This window comes from Schistocerca serialis, chromosome 9, assembly GCF_023864345.2.
Source record: "Schistocerca serialis cubense isolate TAMUIC-IGC-003099 chromosome 9, iqSchSeri2.2, whole genome shotgun sequence".
Classification (NCBI taxonomy): Eukaryota; Metazoa; Arthropoda; class Insecta; order Orthoptera; family Acrididae; genus Schistocerca; species Schistocerca serialis.
In genome coordinates, this window is record NC_064646.1 from 386,810,802 (window position 1) to 386,825,749 (window position 14,948).

Here is a 14,948-nt window from a genome sequence, read left to right on the forward strand (position 1 = left end):
GACAAAGAATGTTGTACACACCACATTTCCTCAGGCCAAGACCATCATTAACTGAACGCAACAGGTTTCTTAGTTTTGCAGATGGATGGAACACACACTTAATGCCACAACTTCCGAGGGCTCTTCCAAATCTTGACAACACGGCACCAAAATATGGCAAAAAGGCCAAAGTGGTGGGTGTCTTTGTATCTCCATTCTGCTCTGTAGATTGAACTCGCCTGGGCCTGAATGCATTAGTATCTGTCTCTCAGAATAACCATTTTATCGGAACACTGTCTTCAAATGTTGTATTTCATGATACCACATGTGCTCCATGAACCAATGTACGTAATCCACTACCGCATTGTGCAGGATCATGGCAGCTTGTGGCCTGCAGATATAGATCTGTATGCATTGGCTTGAAGTAGATGCCGTGTGCCAAGGTTCCATCTGCTTTCCTTCATACCAAAACATCAAGAAAAGGTACAGTACCATCTTTTTCCACTTCTACAGTGAAGTTTATATTCGGATGAAGCAAATTCAGATGCTGAAGAAGCGTAGGTAGAGTATCTAGTCCATGTGGCCACACCACAAATGTATCGTCCACATTCCGCAGAAAACGAGGGTTAGGGGGTGGCTGACTGTAATGCTTTTTCTTCAAAACCCTCCATAAAATAATTGGCCACCACAGGAGACAGAGGGCTTCCCATGGCAACACCGTCCAATTGTTCAAAATACTGGTCATGAAATAACAAGTATGTTGAAGTAAGCACGTGTTTAAACAATGCTATTATGTCCTCCTTAAACTTGTTGCTAATGAGCTCCAAAGAGTCCTGCAAGGGCACCTTTGTAAATAAAGACACAACATTGAAACTTAATAAGAGATCTGACAGTTGCAATCTAAAAGTTTTCAGGTGACCTAGGGTTGCGAATATGATGATCGCACTTGCCTACGAGAGGTCCCAGTAGTGATGTCAGATATTTGGCAACAAAATAAATAGGTGCTCCTATGTTACTTACATGGGACGCAGAGGCACCCCATTCTTATGGATCTTGGGTAGGCTGTAGAGTCTAGGAGAAACTTTCAGTCTGTTGACACTAAACCTTAGCGACTTGCACTGGAATCGAGCGCTTCTTGATGTGTTCAAAAGCCTTTCTCTGCATCCTACCTGTCAGATCACTTTTTAATTTACTGTATGCAGGATCGCCCAGCAGTTTGTATATCTTGCTGTTATATTCTGTGCGTGAGAGAAGCACAGTAGCATTTCCTTTGTCAGCAGGTAAGATGACGATGTCTTTGTCTTCTCTCAATCCTCATAGAACATTTCTCGCAGTTGAGTGATGTTAAAGTTGGACTACTTAGGTGAAGGTTGAGTCAAGATGCGGCATGTGTCATGCCTAATCTCTTCGGCAGCACCCTTAGGAAGTTTTGAAACAGCCTGCTCTATGCCACTAATCACACCTCGGACAGGAATAGTCCCCTGGTGTAGGTCCAAAATTCAGACCCTTCTCTAGCACCAAAACTGAAGCATCATCCAAAGTCTTCTCCTTGAGATTAAACACGGTGCGTCTCCTTGCAATGTATTCTTACGTTCGGGCTTCGAATCAATCATATTCAGTCATTTTAAGAACCTTAGCTAGTAGTACAGTCCAGTCAGCCAGTGCCGAAGTGGCGCTGTCTACCCAGTTCCAAGATGTTCACTGAAATCTTCAGATGGAGTAATAGTAATTGTCTGGACACCAAGCACAATTCCTGACACATAAAACGCACTCTTTCTCTCACAAGCGCCACAGTCGTCCGTCGTTAATTCCAATGGCAGCTGCGGAATTTATACAATGTTTAAGTTCAGCAAACAGAGGGATGATGTCCTTGTTGCGGCATCTCAGTAAAAATGCAAGGCTGCTTAACAATCTACCTCTCTTTTGACGTAACTTGTCAAACTCACATACGTTCTTCGCTATCTCCTCCCCGTAAAGGTATCAGATGTCACTCTTCAAGCTTTCCTGGCAGATATGTTGTAAATAGTCTTCAAGGAATTGCCATCGGATCACGTGGTGCAAATTCCTCAGAGCAACTGTCCGACATCTTCAGGTGGTTCAACCTTGCTGGTGGCTAGATTTTTCGATAATAGACCCATTATAATATTGGTCTAGTACTGTCTTTGGTGAGCAATGTCTGGCCGCACTGTTAGTAAATGCAGCGTGCAGAGCACGCACAGGAGAGCCACTCTGCGATTTTCTGTTTGAGTATGGCACCAACTATCTGCAAATCACTGCGTATGCACGATTTCCGCACCTGCAAATTCTTCATGAGCATGTTCTAGGAATGGGGCATCGACGTGCGGATTACTGTCCGTTGTACCAAGCCACCAGCAAGGTTGAAACACCTGAAGACGTCGGACAGGTGTCCTGAGGGAATATTGTGTGATTCACACAATGTGATCCGTTGGCAAACCCGTGAAGACTATTTACATCATATATGCCAGGAAAGCTTGAAGAGCCACTTCTGTATACCTCATCTGGAGATGTGATGACTCAATAAGTACAGAATGAAAATAAAACAATGGAATAATGACAATATGAAAAGGACAGATTGCTACTGATACAGAGGACGCAACAAGTCGCAGACAGGCACAACAAAAAGACTGCTATAATTTTGAGCTTTTGGCGAAAAGACCTTCTTCTGCAGTAGAAAACACACACACATTCACACAAGCACAATTCTCACACACAACCACTCTCCGTCCACTGAGGCCAGACTGCTCCTGCTGGGAGAAGCAAGGTGTAGTGCTGCTTGTGGGAGAGTACGCAAGGATGTGGTGGGGCCAAGGTATGGCTGCTACGTGCAGTCGGGAGGTTTAGGGGTGGAATGTGGTGGTGGTGGGGGGGGGGGGGGGGGGGGAGGGGGGGGAGGGGAGTGGAAAAGGGAGAGAAGCAGAGGTGAGGAAAAAGACTTACGAGAGCGTTGGTGGAATAGAAGGCTGTTTAGGACAGGGACTAGCGAAGGTTGAGGTCAGAAGGGTTATGAGAACATAGGCTATATTGCAGGGGGAGTTTCCACCTGCACAGTTCAGAAAAGCTGGTGTTCTTAGGAAGATCCAGATGATGCAGGCTGTGAATCTGTCACTGAAGTAAAGCATGTAGTGTTGGGTACAATGTTCCACATCTGGGTTGTCCCGCTGTCTCTTGGTCACAGTTTTTTGGTGCTCATTCATGCAGGCAGACGACTTGGTTGTAATGACCACATAGAACACAAGATGGTGGTTGCAGCTTAGCTTGTACATCACATGACTGCTTTCACAAGCAGTCCTGCCTTTGATGTGATCCGTGATGCCTGTGACATGATTGGAGCAGGTAGTGGTGGGAGGATGTATGGAATAGTTCTTGCATCTAGGTCTATTCCACACAGCCTACCCACCAATGGCCGTCTCATCTGTACTGACGAGCAGTTCCTCTCCAAATATACCAATGGTCCCAATGAGGCAATCACAGACCAAAATTGCTCTTCCAACCTTGTACAGAAACAAGATTTCTTGAGCCTTGTCTCTCCAGTCACCTACCACATCCCACATTCCCATCGAGCCACAAAGGCATACTGTCTGCGATTCAGTACCACCCATGACTGAAGCAACTGAATCACATTCTCTGCCATGGTTTCAACTACCTCTTGCCATGCCCTAAAATAAGGACTGTCCTACCCACTACTGTTCCCATCCCTCCCATAGTGATATTTTGCCGCCCACCCAACCTACACAATATCCTAATCCAAGCCTACTCCACTTCTGCTCCCAACCCCTTCCCTCATGGTTCACATCCCTGCAATAGACCTAGACGCAAGATCTGTCCGATACACTCTCTCACCACCACCTATTCCAGTCGTGTCACAGGCATCACCTATCAAATCAAAGGCTGGGCTACCTCTACGAATTGATCTGCAACCACTGTGCTACTTTCTACACGGGCATGACAAGCAACAAGCTGTCTGTCTGCTAGCAACAAACTGGGACAGCTGGACCAACTAGTTGCTGAGCATGCTGCCCAACATTAAGCGCTTCACTTGACTGACTGCTTAACAGGCTGTGCCATCAGGATCCTTCCTACCAAGGTCAGCTTTTCTGAATTGTGCAGGTGGAAACTCTACCGGCAATATACCCTACATTCTCATAACACACCTGGTTTTAAACCATCGCTAGTTTCTGTCCTCCACCTACCTATCCACTGCAACTGGCAGCCCTACACTGCCCCCACCACATCCCTGCAAGCTCCCACAAGCAGCACTACACCTTCCTCCACCTCTACCCTGCTATCTCTCCCCCTCCACACTGCAGCCTCCACCTTATCACACCACCCACAAGTTTCTTCTCCCATCAGCTGCAGTCTGGCTTCAGCAGCCACAGAGAGAGAGAGAGAGAGAGAGAGAGAGAGAGAGAGAGTGTGTGTGTGTTTTTACCTTGGAAGAAGGCCTTCTGACTGAAAGCTCAAATGTACACCAGTCTTTTTGTTGTGCCTGTCCGCAACTCATCATCTCCTCTGTATGCTGAATGGCAATCTATCCTTTTCTGAAAATATATGCAATTGCATAGCAAAAAATCTACTCACTGATGGCAGCAGAAAACACAGGTAACGATATTTAAATATGCAAGCTTTCTGAGCCAGAAGGAAGAGGGGTGAAGGAAAAGGATTGGTGAGGTTTATGAATTGGGGAGAGTTTGGAAAAGTCACCCAGAAACCTAGCTCAGGGGAGACTTACCAGACAGGATCAGAAAGAAAGACTAATTTTGGGGACTGCATCGGACGAGATTGAAAAGCTGAGAGCTTGAAGCGGTTAATATGCAATACAGAGATTCCTGACGAAACATCATGCAAGAGTTAATAGGACTGTAAAGCTAAGTACATCCTATGTGGTTGAGGTGGAAGGCAGGGAACAATAGACAGGTCAGAAAATCAAAGATATAGAAAAGTAAAAGGGAGTGAGGAAAGGAATGGTTACTGTGAAGAAATGTTGAGACCGAAGAAATTAAAGTAAATTAAGGTCAAGTGGGTGGCGAGAACTGAGAACATGTTGTAATGCCAGTCCCCACAGTCGCTCCTTTCAAAAACATGCTTTTGCATTATCAAAACTAAGGTCCCACTTCCTGTTTCCTAAGATCTCTAGTCCATAGGAGTTACTCTCAGAGGCCTAACATTTAAAGTCCCTTTTTCGAGATGCACCACCCCTTTACAGTTTCAAATACAGAAATCTCTTGCACTTCCTCAGCTAATCTGTCACCTATATGCCTCACTGGCCAATTTCCATTCCACCAGACTTCTCTCCTCCTACAAAATCCTGCACTTATCTGCATCTCATTTTTCCAAGGATGGTATCATCCACCAAGCCAACTTCAAACTGCAACAACAAGCCAGACTTCACCTCAAAAAGCCATCAAACCTTCTCATAAACTACCTCAACAGTGGTGTTTCCCTTCCCGTCCTCTCCAGTTCCCTAAACAGTCACACCTTCAGCCGCCACTCCTCTCCTATAAACTGAGCTTGGGCAACCTTCATAACATCTGCCAGCCTTCACCACTGCCTCTTAGAGCAATAACTCAGGATCACAAGAATCAGTCACAACAGTACAGTATTCTCAACCTCTCATCTAAGGCACTCTCCCCTATCTAAGGCACTCTCCCCTCCTGAATTATCTGTATTATCCGAAGGTCTCACTTTCAGCCCTAAACTTGCATTTAATTATGCTGTTTTGGTCAACTGCAAACATCACTTTGAAAACCAATCCCAAAACCTTTCCAACAGAAAACCTGTCACTGAACCCTGGCTTGAACAATTTCGACCACAATCCCAACCTGATCCACAACCACCACCTCAAAACAACCCATTAAAAACCTTCCAAGAATTCCTCACTTCCAGTACTGCTCTGCATCTCTTCCTCAAGACCCTACAAGACGACCCTAACCTGTCCTCTGCAGAACTCCAGGCTCTTCATTCCCTAAAAACTGAAGACTTCATAAATATCCCCCCAGCAGAGAAAGGACCTAGAAGTGTGGTACTTGACTGATACGTAAACAGAGGTCTACACCAGTCCTCTGACACCTCTACATACAACATTTGCTATTAGGATCCCATCCATGTGACACAAATTGACCCACCTTTTACATTCTTATTAACAAGGGGAGGCCACGACGCTGAGATCAAAGATTTACTTCAATCTTTGTAGATTTTCAGTAGGCCATTAAAGCAACATAACATGCAAGTGGTAAGGTGCACTACTCTGGCAATTTGAGAAAATTGGAAGAGAAGTTTCACGCGTCTATTACATGACTGATGTATCAGTGTGTAGGTGCCACTAAGTTAGAGTTCATGATGGTAAAGTGGTCAGCATTCAGGCCTTGCAAGATCAACGTGAATGAGGCAACAGTTTGTACATTCATTCGGTATAGTAGATGATGTTTCAATTTACGTTTTCCATGTCTGTATGACAACTACCATCCTGCGATGTGTGATGTCGAGTGCACATCCGCTGAGTAACTGCGCATTACTCTTGTGGTCTGGCACATTGTGACTTACAATAATACTGAATAACATCATTCACATAATTATTTATCAAGGTTTGACTTGGGCTTTCCAAGCCTGTCCCTCACCCTTGAAAATTCCATTAAAAACAGTAAATAGTCAAATAACATATGAAATTCACAAGATCTTCATGAAAATGCATGAGGGTTTTTTCCATTATATTCCCTCTCAAACGTCATATAAATTAAATAGCGTGACAAGTGATGAAAAAAATATAGATTAAAAAAAAAAAAGTGTCAGCAGGATTTGAACTGCCGCCTCCCCCATGACCTTCTGCTTTAGTTAATCGACACTTGCAAAAACTATAGCACAAACACTTCCCACTTATATTAAGGACACCAACCATTACCTAGATTGCCTGAAATCTCTGATCATGCACCTTACTTGTCACCACCGATAACCATCTCCCTCTGTACCAACAACCCCCTTGTACAATATCAAGTCTGCTGATGAACATTTCCTCAGTCAGCACCCATCAGATTCCAAACCTACGGCATCCTTACTGCTCACCTTAATCAACTTTATACTTACCAACAACTACTTTAACTTTGAGTGACAGACAAACAAACATATCAGGGCCACAGGAACCAGGATGGTTCCTTTGTACGCCAACTTTTTCATGGGCTGCTTGGAGGGGCTTTACCTGGGGTCCGTATGCTTTCAGTCCCTAGTTTGGTTTAGATACACTGATGACAATCTTTGCCATTTTTGTTGTTGTGGTCTTCAGTCCAGAGACTAGTTTGATGCAGCACTCCATGCTACTCTATCCTGTGCAAGCTTCTTCATTTCCATGCAAGCTTCTTCATTTCCAAGCAACTACTGCACCCTACATCCTTCTGAATCTGCTTAGTGTATTCATCTCTTGGTCTCCCTCTACAATTTTTACCCTCCACGTTGCCCTCCAATACTAAGGTGGTGATCCCTTGATGCCTCAGAACATGTCCTACCAACTGATACCTTCTTCTAGTCAAGTTTTACCACAAATTCCTCTCCTCCCCAATTATATTCAGTACCTCCTCATTACTTATGTGATCTACACATCTAATCTTCAGCATTCTTCTGTAGCACCACATTTCGAAAGCTTCTATTCTCTTCTTGTCTAAACTATTTATTGTCCATGTTTCACATCCATACATGGCTACACTTCATACAAATACTTTGAGAAAAGACTTCCAGACACTTAAATCTACGCTCGATGTTAACAAATTTCACTTCTTCAGAAATGCTTTTCTTGCCATTACCAGTCTACATTTTATATCCTCCCTACTTTGACCATCATCAGTTATTTTGAAACTTCCTGGCAGATTAAAACTGTGTGCCAGACTGAGACTCGAACTCTGGACCTTTGCCTTTCGTGGGCAAGTGTTCTACCAACTGAGCTACCCAAGCACGACTCACGCCCTGTCCTCACAGCTTTACTTCTGCCAGCTGTGAGGACGGGGCATGAGTCGTGCTTGGGTAGCTCAGTTAGTAGAGCACTTGCCCGCGAAAGGCAAAGGTCCCAAGTTCAAGTCTCGGTCTGGCACACAGTTTTAATCTGCCAGGAAGTTTCATATTAGCGCACACTCCGCTGCAGAGTGAAAATCTCATTCTGATTAGTTATTTTGCTCACCAAATAGCAAAGCTCATCTACTATTTTAAGTGTCTCATTTCCTAATCTAATTCCTCAGCGTCACCTGATTTAGTTAGGGACTACATTCCATTATCCTCGTTTTGCTTTTGTTTGATATTCATATTATAGCCTCCTTTCAAGACACTGTACATTCCGTTCAACTGCTCTTTCAGGTCCTTTGCAATTTCATCGGCAAACCTCGAAGGTTTTATTTCTTCTCCATGGATTTTAATTCCTACTCCACATTCTTCTTTTGTTTCCTTTACTGGTTGCTCAGTGTATAGATTAAATAAATCGGGGATAGGCTACACCCCTATCTCATTTCCTTCTCAACCACTGCTTCCCTTTCATGCCCCTCGACTCTTATAACTGCCATCTGATTTTTGTACAAAGTGTAAATAGCCTTTGGCTCCCTGTATTTTATCCTTGCCACCTTCAGAATTTGAAAGAGAGTATTCCAGTCAACATTGTCAAAAGCTTTCTCTAAGTCTACAAATGCTAGAAACCTGGGTTTGCCTTTTCTTAATCTATCTTCTAAGCTAAAGTTGTAGGGTCAGTATTGCTTCACGTGTTCCTATTTTCTATGGAATCCAAACTGATCTTCCCCTAGGTCAGCTTCTACCTGTTTTTCCATTCATCTGTAAAGAATTCGTGTCAGTATTTTGCAGCCGTGACTTACTAAACTGATAGATCGGTAATTTTCACACCTGGCAACATCTGCTTTACCATATGTCCACATTAAACCTAACAACATACAGTTCTTACAGTCTGACAGTTACAATCCTTCCCATGTCAAACACTCTCTCTCATAAGCCCTGGCATCCAAGGCAGATATTTATTTAGTTGCAGACTCTTTACAGCTGTACACCACCATTCTCACATCAGCCTTCACTGGGCACAATTGCGCCAACCAGCCTGGGTCAGAAGCATATTTCTCAGGCCATCATATCCAATTTTGGTACCACTGATCCCTCCACAAACAACTTGTCACTCAGTATTATACTTGTCTTGAATGTATTGATCAGCTACTTTGATCAGGCTATGACTTCCTAAAATGATGCCCTGAGATGGGGTTCTTCCATCTGACATTTTGGCCACCACCCCTAGAATAGCTTTTCATTGCCCCCTTCCTATCTCCACAGTATCCTTCTTAGACCCTGTGCTTCTTCTGCACCCATTTCCCTACCCTATGGCTCCTACCCCTGTGACCGTCCCCATTGTAAGACTTGCCCTATGCACCCTCCTACCACCATCTGTACCAGCCTCGTAACTGGCAACACATACACTATCAAAGGGAAATGACACATCATATACCAGTTGTTATATAAACACTGTTTGGCCTTTTACAGGGGCATGACTACCACCAAGTTACCATTTAGGATGAATGGATATGGCCCTGGCAATGCCTTATCATGTTGCAGAACATGCTCTGGTAAGTCTCCCTTGACCTGGGGTTCTGGGTGACTTTTCCGAACTCTCCCCACTTCCTAAACCTCATCAGCCCTTTTCCTTCACCCTATACTTTCCCTTTCAACCCTTCTGCCAGGAGAATAAGCCATTGGTGCCAAAAGCTTGCAGATTTAAATATCTTTATATGTGTGTTCTCCAGCCTTTGCCACATGAGTATATTTTTTTATCTATCTGATTACATTCTATTTTCAAAAACTGGTTATTTTCATTAATCTATCCTTTTCATAATATTAATGAAAATAAAGTAATATTTCATAAGTGACTGATCACAACTATATGTAGCGACAGTTTCAATGAATAAAGACATGCAACTCAAATGAAGACACAGTCAATTCTGCGTTCTCTGTATGGCATAGTTTAATGGGTTTGGGAGGTCTCAATATTATGCTAGATCCAAGATTCAGCACCTTCTTTCACTGTTTGTTTGTTTCGTTCTCTCTCGTTCCTAAATTCCATGAAACAGAACAATCCTGTTATATTTATGAATGGTTTATACTCATCCTAAGAGAAATTCTTGTGTTTTAATGCATAAACTTAGCAATATACTATCAAAACATGAACTACAAATCATAATGTGGCAGATAATGCCAGTATCAGTGGTAAATGTAATGAGTGCTATGTAGTATAGTGCACTTACATTGCAGCTATGGTTGATGAATCTTGCCAAATTTCCACATTTCGTAGCGTCTATTATGGTATCAACATCTATCCTAAAGAGGTAGGAACTACCAATCCCTGTTGCTTCATAATGACGCTCTCGAAGATCAGCTACAAGAGGTCGCACCATCTGTCCCACATATTCAATAACCATTTCATCAGCAGCAATTGGCTCCATGGCAAACAGACCCCAATCATGTATAGCTGACTTTGCAAATTTTAGCTGCTTCTTTCGGAACTGTAAACAGAAAAAGTAATGGTTTCTCATATTAATCTTCAATGGAGCTTATTTTAGAGCATGGGCTATGAAGCACACACAAATGAAAGACAATGATAATGAAAAAGAAATATGTAAATTAAAGAAATAAGGGCAAATTGAATCACATTCACATATGCCGGTACAAATGACAATACGAAAAGTTGCTGCCTGTATCTCATACAGCCTTGAAATGTAATTTAACATAACTGTAGAACATTACTGTTAGCTGCATATGACAAAGCTTTCACTGCTATGAAAGTAAATCTGATTAACTTTACAGAGTTGAATGTAATGACTTATTTTTATAAACTGTTAATTTACATCCAATTGAGTTAATTACATGGGCTGTGCATATTATGCAAAATAAATAATAAAATTTGTTTATATGTTCTCAACCAATTTTCAATGGTCAAAAAACAATTTGTATGTGTGTGTGTGTGTGTGTGTGTGTGTGTGGTGCACACACTCTTACGTAATACTTAATCCAGTAGCTAATTTGTCATCCTTTCTACAAGCCTGTCCACAGATACTGCCCTTTTTATTTGATAAGTAATGATCTATTCTCATACACAAATTGTACTCTGCCTTTCCATAGAGAAATCTCTCTCTAAATTTCTGCATGTATTAGAGGAATTTACTGTTTAAAACCTTTCCATCAATGCTTGTCAAAATACATTTTAATGGCTCAAGGAAATGATGACATGGAATTCAAGGAGCGAGGAGGAGACTGTTAACTGCAAAATATGCAAGAAGAAACTTGGACAGAAAACTGAGCCTGAAAAATAGCACTATTCGAAAAAGTTGTTCTTCCTGACCACATCAGCTCCATTGTGTCTTAATTTTTAGTTTTACCATATGAAAACAAATGTTTTGCAGCATTTACAATACAATACTTTTAGTAGTAATAGTTATTGGGGAATGGGTGCAGTTTTTTTGCTTTTCTGTTTAGGCTCAACTAAATTCCAAGTTGGTAAATTTGTCACATACAGTTACTCAGCAAAGACAAAACTTTGTTGATTTTTTAGCTTGAAGTCAAATAGAGAAGGATTCAGCACAAAAGTTAAAACATTACTTCAGAAGAACTGTTTCTACACAGTAGAATAACTTATGAATGCCAGTCTAAACATCTTATCACATACTGGAAGTTTATAGCTGATTTACTTCATTCTACAGATGGAACAATTATTTCACTTATTGTGAATCTAAAATAATCAAGTTAACTGTTTTCTTAAGTATCATGTATTTTTAACCGACTTATTTCATTCTACAGATGTAACTACTCTATTTCTTGTTAGAGAGAATTGTAATATTCATAAAAATTGCCAACACACAAGAGCATTTCTTTAAAATAAAATAAAATAATTTTACTAGTTATTTATAGAAGCATTAGAGCTTCAAAAACAATTAATGAGATTATGTTGTAATGGTTACAATGAATTTCAAAGGCAGCGATAACAATACAATTAATGAGTGGTAATTTTTGCCTCCACCACACTTCCATCTAGCAGTTCACCAATCTGTGCTGTCAAAAAACTTGTATGTTTGCACTGTAATCAAAATTTTTCATATCCCTTAAGTTTGTGACTGTTCCAGGAACGCAATATACAGCAAGACTGTCATAAATCAACACTCAATAATCTGGCAGATCCTATAGTCCAGCATGCATTAGAAATTTTCTGTATGATTTTTCTCAGTACAGCTGGCAGTACAGTCGTCAAAGGAGGTATCAGAAACTGAAGGTAATGAAGAAGAAACTTCTAGAACTTACATCTCTTGGGTTGAAGTTTCAGAAGCCTTAACAGTTTTAGGGAAATTTGCCGAGAGTATGACACTTCTGAAGTTGTGAATTTGCACATTATACAAAATATTTTTGTAAAAAAGAGCTCAGTCAGTTTGCAGAAATGCTATGTTCCACAGGGCTTAAAAGACAATTTCACATAAATCATCAGTGGTAAATACTAGTCTAACATATTCCACACCCCGACAACAGTTGATATCTGTCCTATTCCTAAAGACAGCGATTCCAATTAAACTGCACCAAAGTCTTGATAACAACTTTTATTAGTTATCTTGTTCTTGATCTTTTCAAATCAAAGGCGCTTACTTTAATTTGTAAATGATGAACAAAAAATTAAGTACACTGAACTTTTCTAAGACTTTGAATCTTAAACTGATCTAACAGAGCAGTATAGTTTTCTATTATTAGCTCAATTTTGTTATTTTTTTTCTTTCTTTCTTTTTTTTCAGAAAAGAAACACACACTTTTAATATTTTTATACTTTAATCTCTCCTATTGCGTTCAATAAATAATATTTACTTGTTTTAATGCACAGAAACTAAATGCTTTGTTTACATTCCATTTTTGACAAGGTTTCAAAAAAATAATTTTTACAATCCAGCAATGACAGCTTTCCAAGCATGCCTAATTATAAAGGTCTTACTGTAGAAAGGACAGATGTCAGTAATATGACTACAAATATAAACTTTCAGTACCATAAAAGAAAGAATGGATTTTATGATTTACCTTCAACTGATTGAATTTAAGGAGATCACTATCAGTATCAATGCCAAACGCTGTTAGCAGCCTTCTCTGATTACTGCGAGCTTCTCGTGATAGTGTCTGCATCTTGCCCGATACAGATTTTATAATTTCTGTAGACAGACCACCTGTTTCCTCACTTGCTTGTTGTATGACCTGACCATAATGATGCTGCAAATAAAAACAAAACTATTATTGAGCTTGAAAATAAATTAAACAGTTATGAAAACAAAATATTCTATTCTCTTTTTCCTGGAAATATTCATTACATAATAAATTAAACAGTTATGAAAACAAAATATTCTACTCTTTTTTCTGGAAATTTTCCTTTGTTCTCTCTCTCCTCTCTCACACACACACACACACACACACACACACACACACACACACACGAGAGACAGAGACAGAGAGAGAGAGAGAGAGAGAGAGAGAGAGAGAGAGAGAGAGAGAGAGGGGGGGGGGGGGGAGGGGGAGGGGGGGGAGAGAGGGGGGAGGGGGAGAGAGGGGGAAGGGGGAGGGGGAGAGAGGGGGTAGGGGGAGAGAGGGGGAGGGGGAGAGGGTGGGGAGGGAGGGAGGGAGAGGGAGATGTTTGCAATTGTTCCTTCCTGTAAATAAAGGGTTCAAGGCAGATGATGCACAATCAGAAAGATTTAGTATACCTTGTGCTTCAACTTCTCTTTCACGTCAATCTTATAATATCCTTCTGTTCTTGCACATCCTGTTTTGTGAACACGGCCTTCATCACGCTTTTTCTTTCTTGGTGCAGACGACAAGTCAGTAAGTGAGAATGAGTTAAGGAAATATGCATGATAATGTAACCCAAGACAGTCATGATAATCATTTTAGTAACTAAGTTTTATATGGTACTGTTATCGCACTACAGACTTTATGGTCAATCAACAATATATGGTAAAAAATTATACATAGGTTTCATAAGATTATAGGAATCTATTTTACCAACTGACAGAAGGAATGCTCACTATAAATTTATCAAATAGATTAGCAGCAACTGGAATTTATTACCTACTAACAACTAGAAAATATAGGCTGAACTAATGCTAATACTAAGTTATAAAAGGCAGCAGATAAACAAACGTGCATGCACATTTGCACTACCATCAATTAGCAATGTCAAAAGGCCAAAAATGTCATATAATATTACTCCTGTATTCTAAAAGGAAAAATATGATTTGACAGATTCCAACCTTATGATATAAGAAGCTTCCATTTGTAAAATAAATAAAGAAACACAATTTTGCTACTGGTATTCTAAATCTACATCTATCCTCCACAAGCTACCTGACAGTTGGTGGCAGAGGGCACTGAAGACCCTAATAAAACAACAAGCATGCATACCCTCACCAGAGAAGAATGGTCTCAATGTAAGACAGAAAAACAACAATTAAATAATTTTTTTGTAGAAAGTCGCATGACATATAACCGACAATGACACATATCTATACAAATAATTTAGGACTTAAGGCTACAAGTAACAGAATATTAGAAGCATTATGTCACTGAAAGGCTCAACTGTTTTATCTCTTATCTTAATATCTACTCCATCTTTCGATGGCTCAATGCCTCTACTACTCAGTGAGTTTTTACCTTTACTCTTACATTATTTACATTCCACCAGAACTTTCAATCACAAATACGACAGTCTTGTGACAGCCCAATATACCACATTCAGTGGCAAAAACAACATTAACATCCAAACCAAAAATTTTCACATTCTGAATGGTAATGTATTTCAATACATTATTAAACACATTATTACTAAACATACCTAGGTGCATTAAAAGTTATTTAATCATTGTCTCAGGATGTTCTGAGAATTGTTTAAAAAACTGAAATTCTATGATTTT

At 40.6% G+C, this 14,948-nt stretch overlaps 1 protein-coding gene across 3 annotated transcripts in view; it reads right to left on the reverse strand.

The window, feature by feature from the left end:
- Nucleotides 1–14,948, reverse strand: part of LOC126418649 (histone-lysine N-methyltransferase SETD1B) — a 168,558-nt gene that overhangs the window by 14,529 nt on the left and 139,081 nt on the right. For all 3 annotated transcript variants that reach the window (XM_050085523.1, XM_050085521.1, XM_050085522.1), the window contains 3 exons: nt 13,743–13,864; nt 13,069–13,254; nt 10,266–10,523 (listed from right to left, as the gene is read on the reverse strand). In XM_050085523.1, coding sequence (XP_049941480.1) covers nt 10,266–10,523; nt 13,069–13,254; nt 13,743–13,864 — 566 coding nt within the window. The remainder of the gene's footprint in view (nt 1–10,265; nt 10,524–13,068; nt 13,255–13,742; nt 13,865–14,948) is intronic.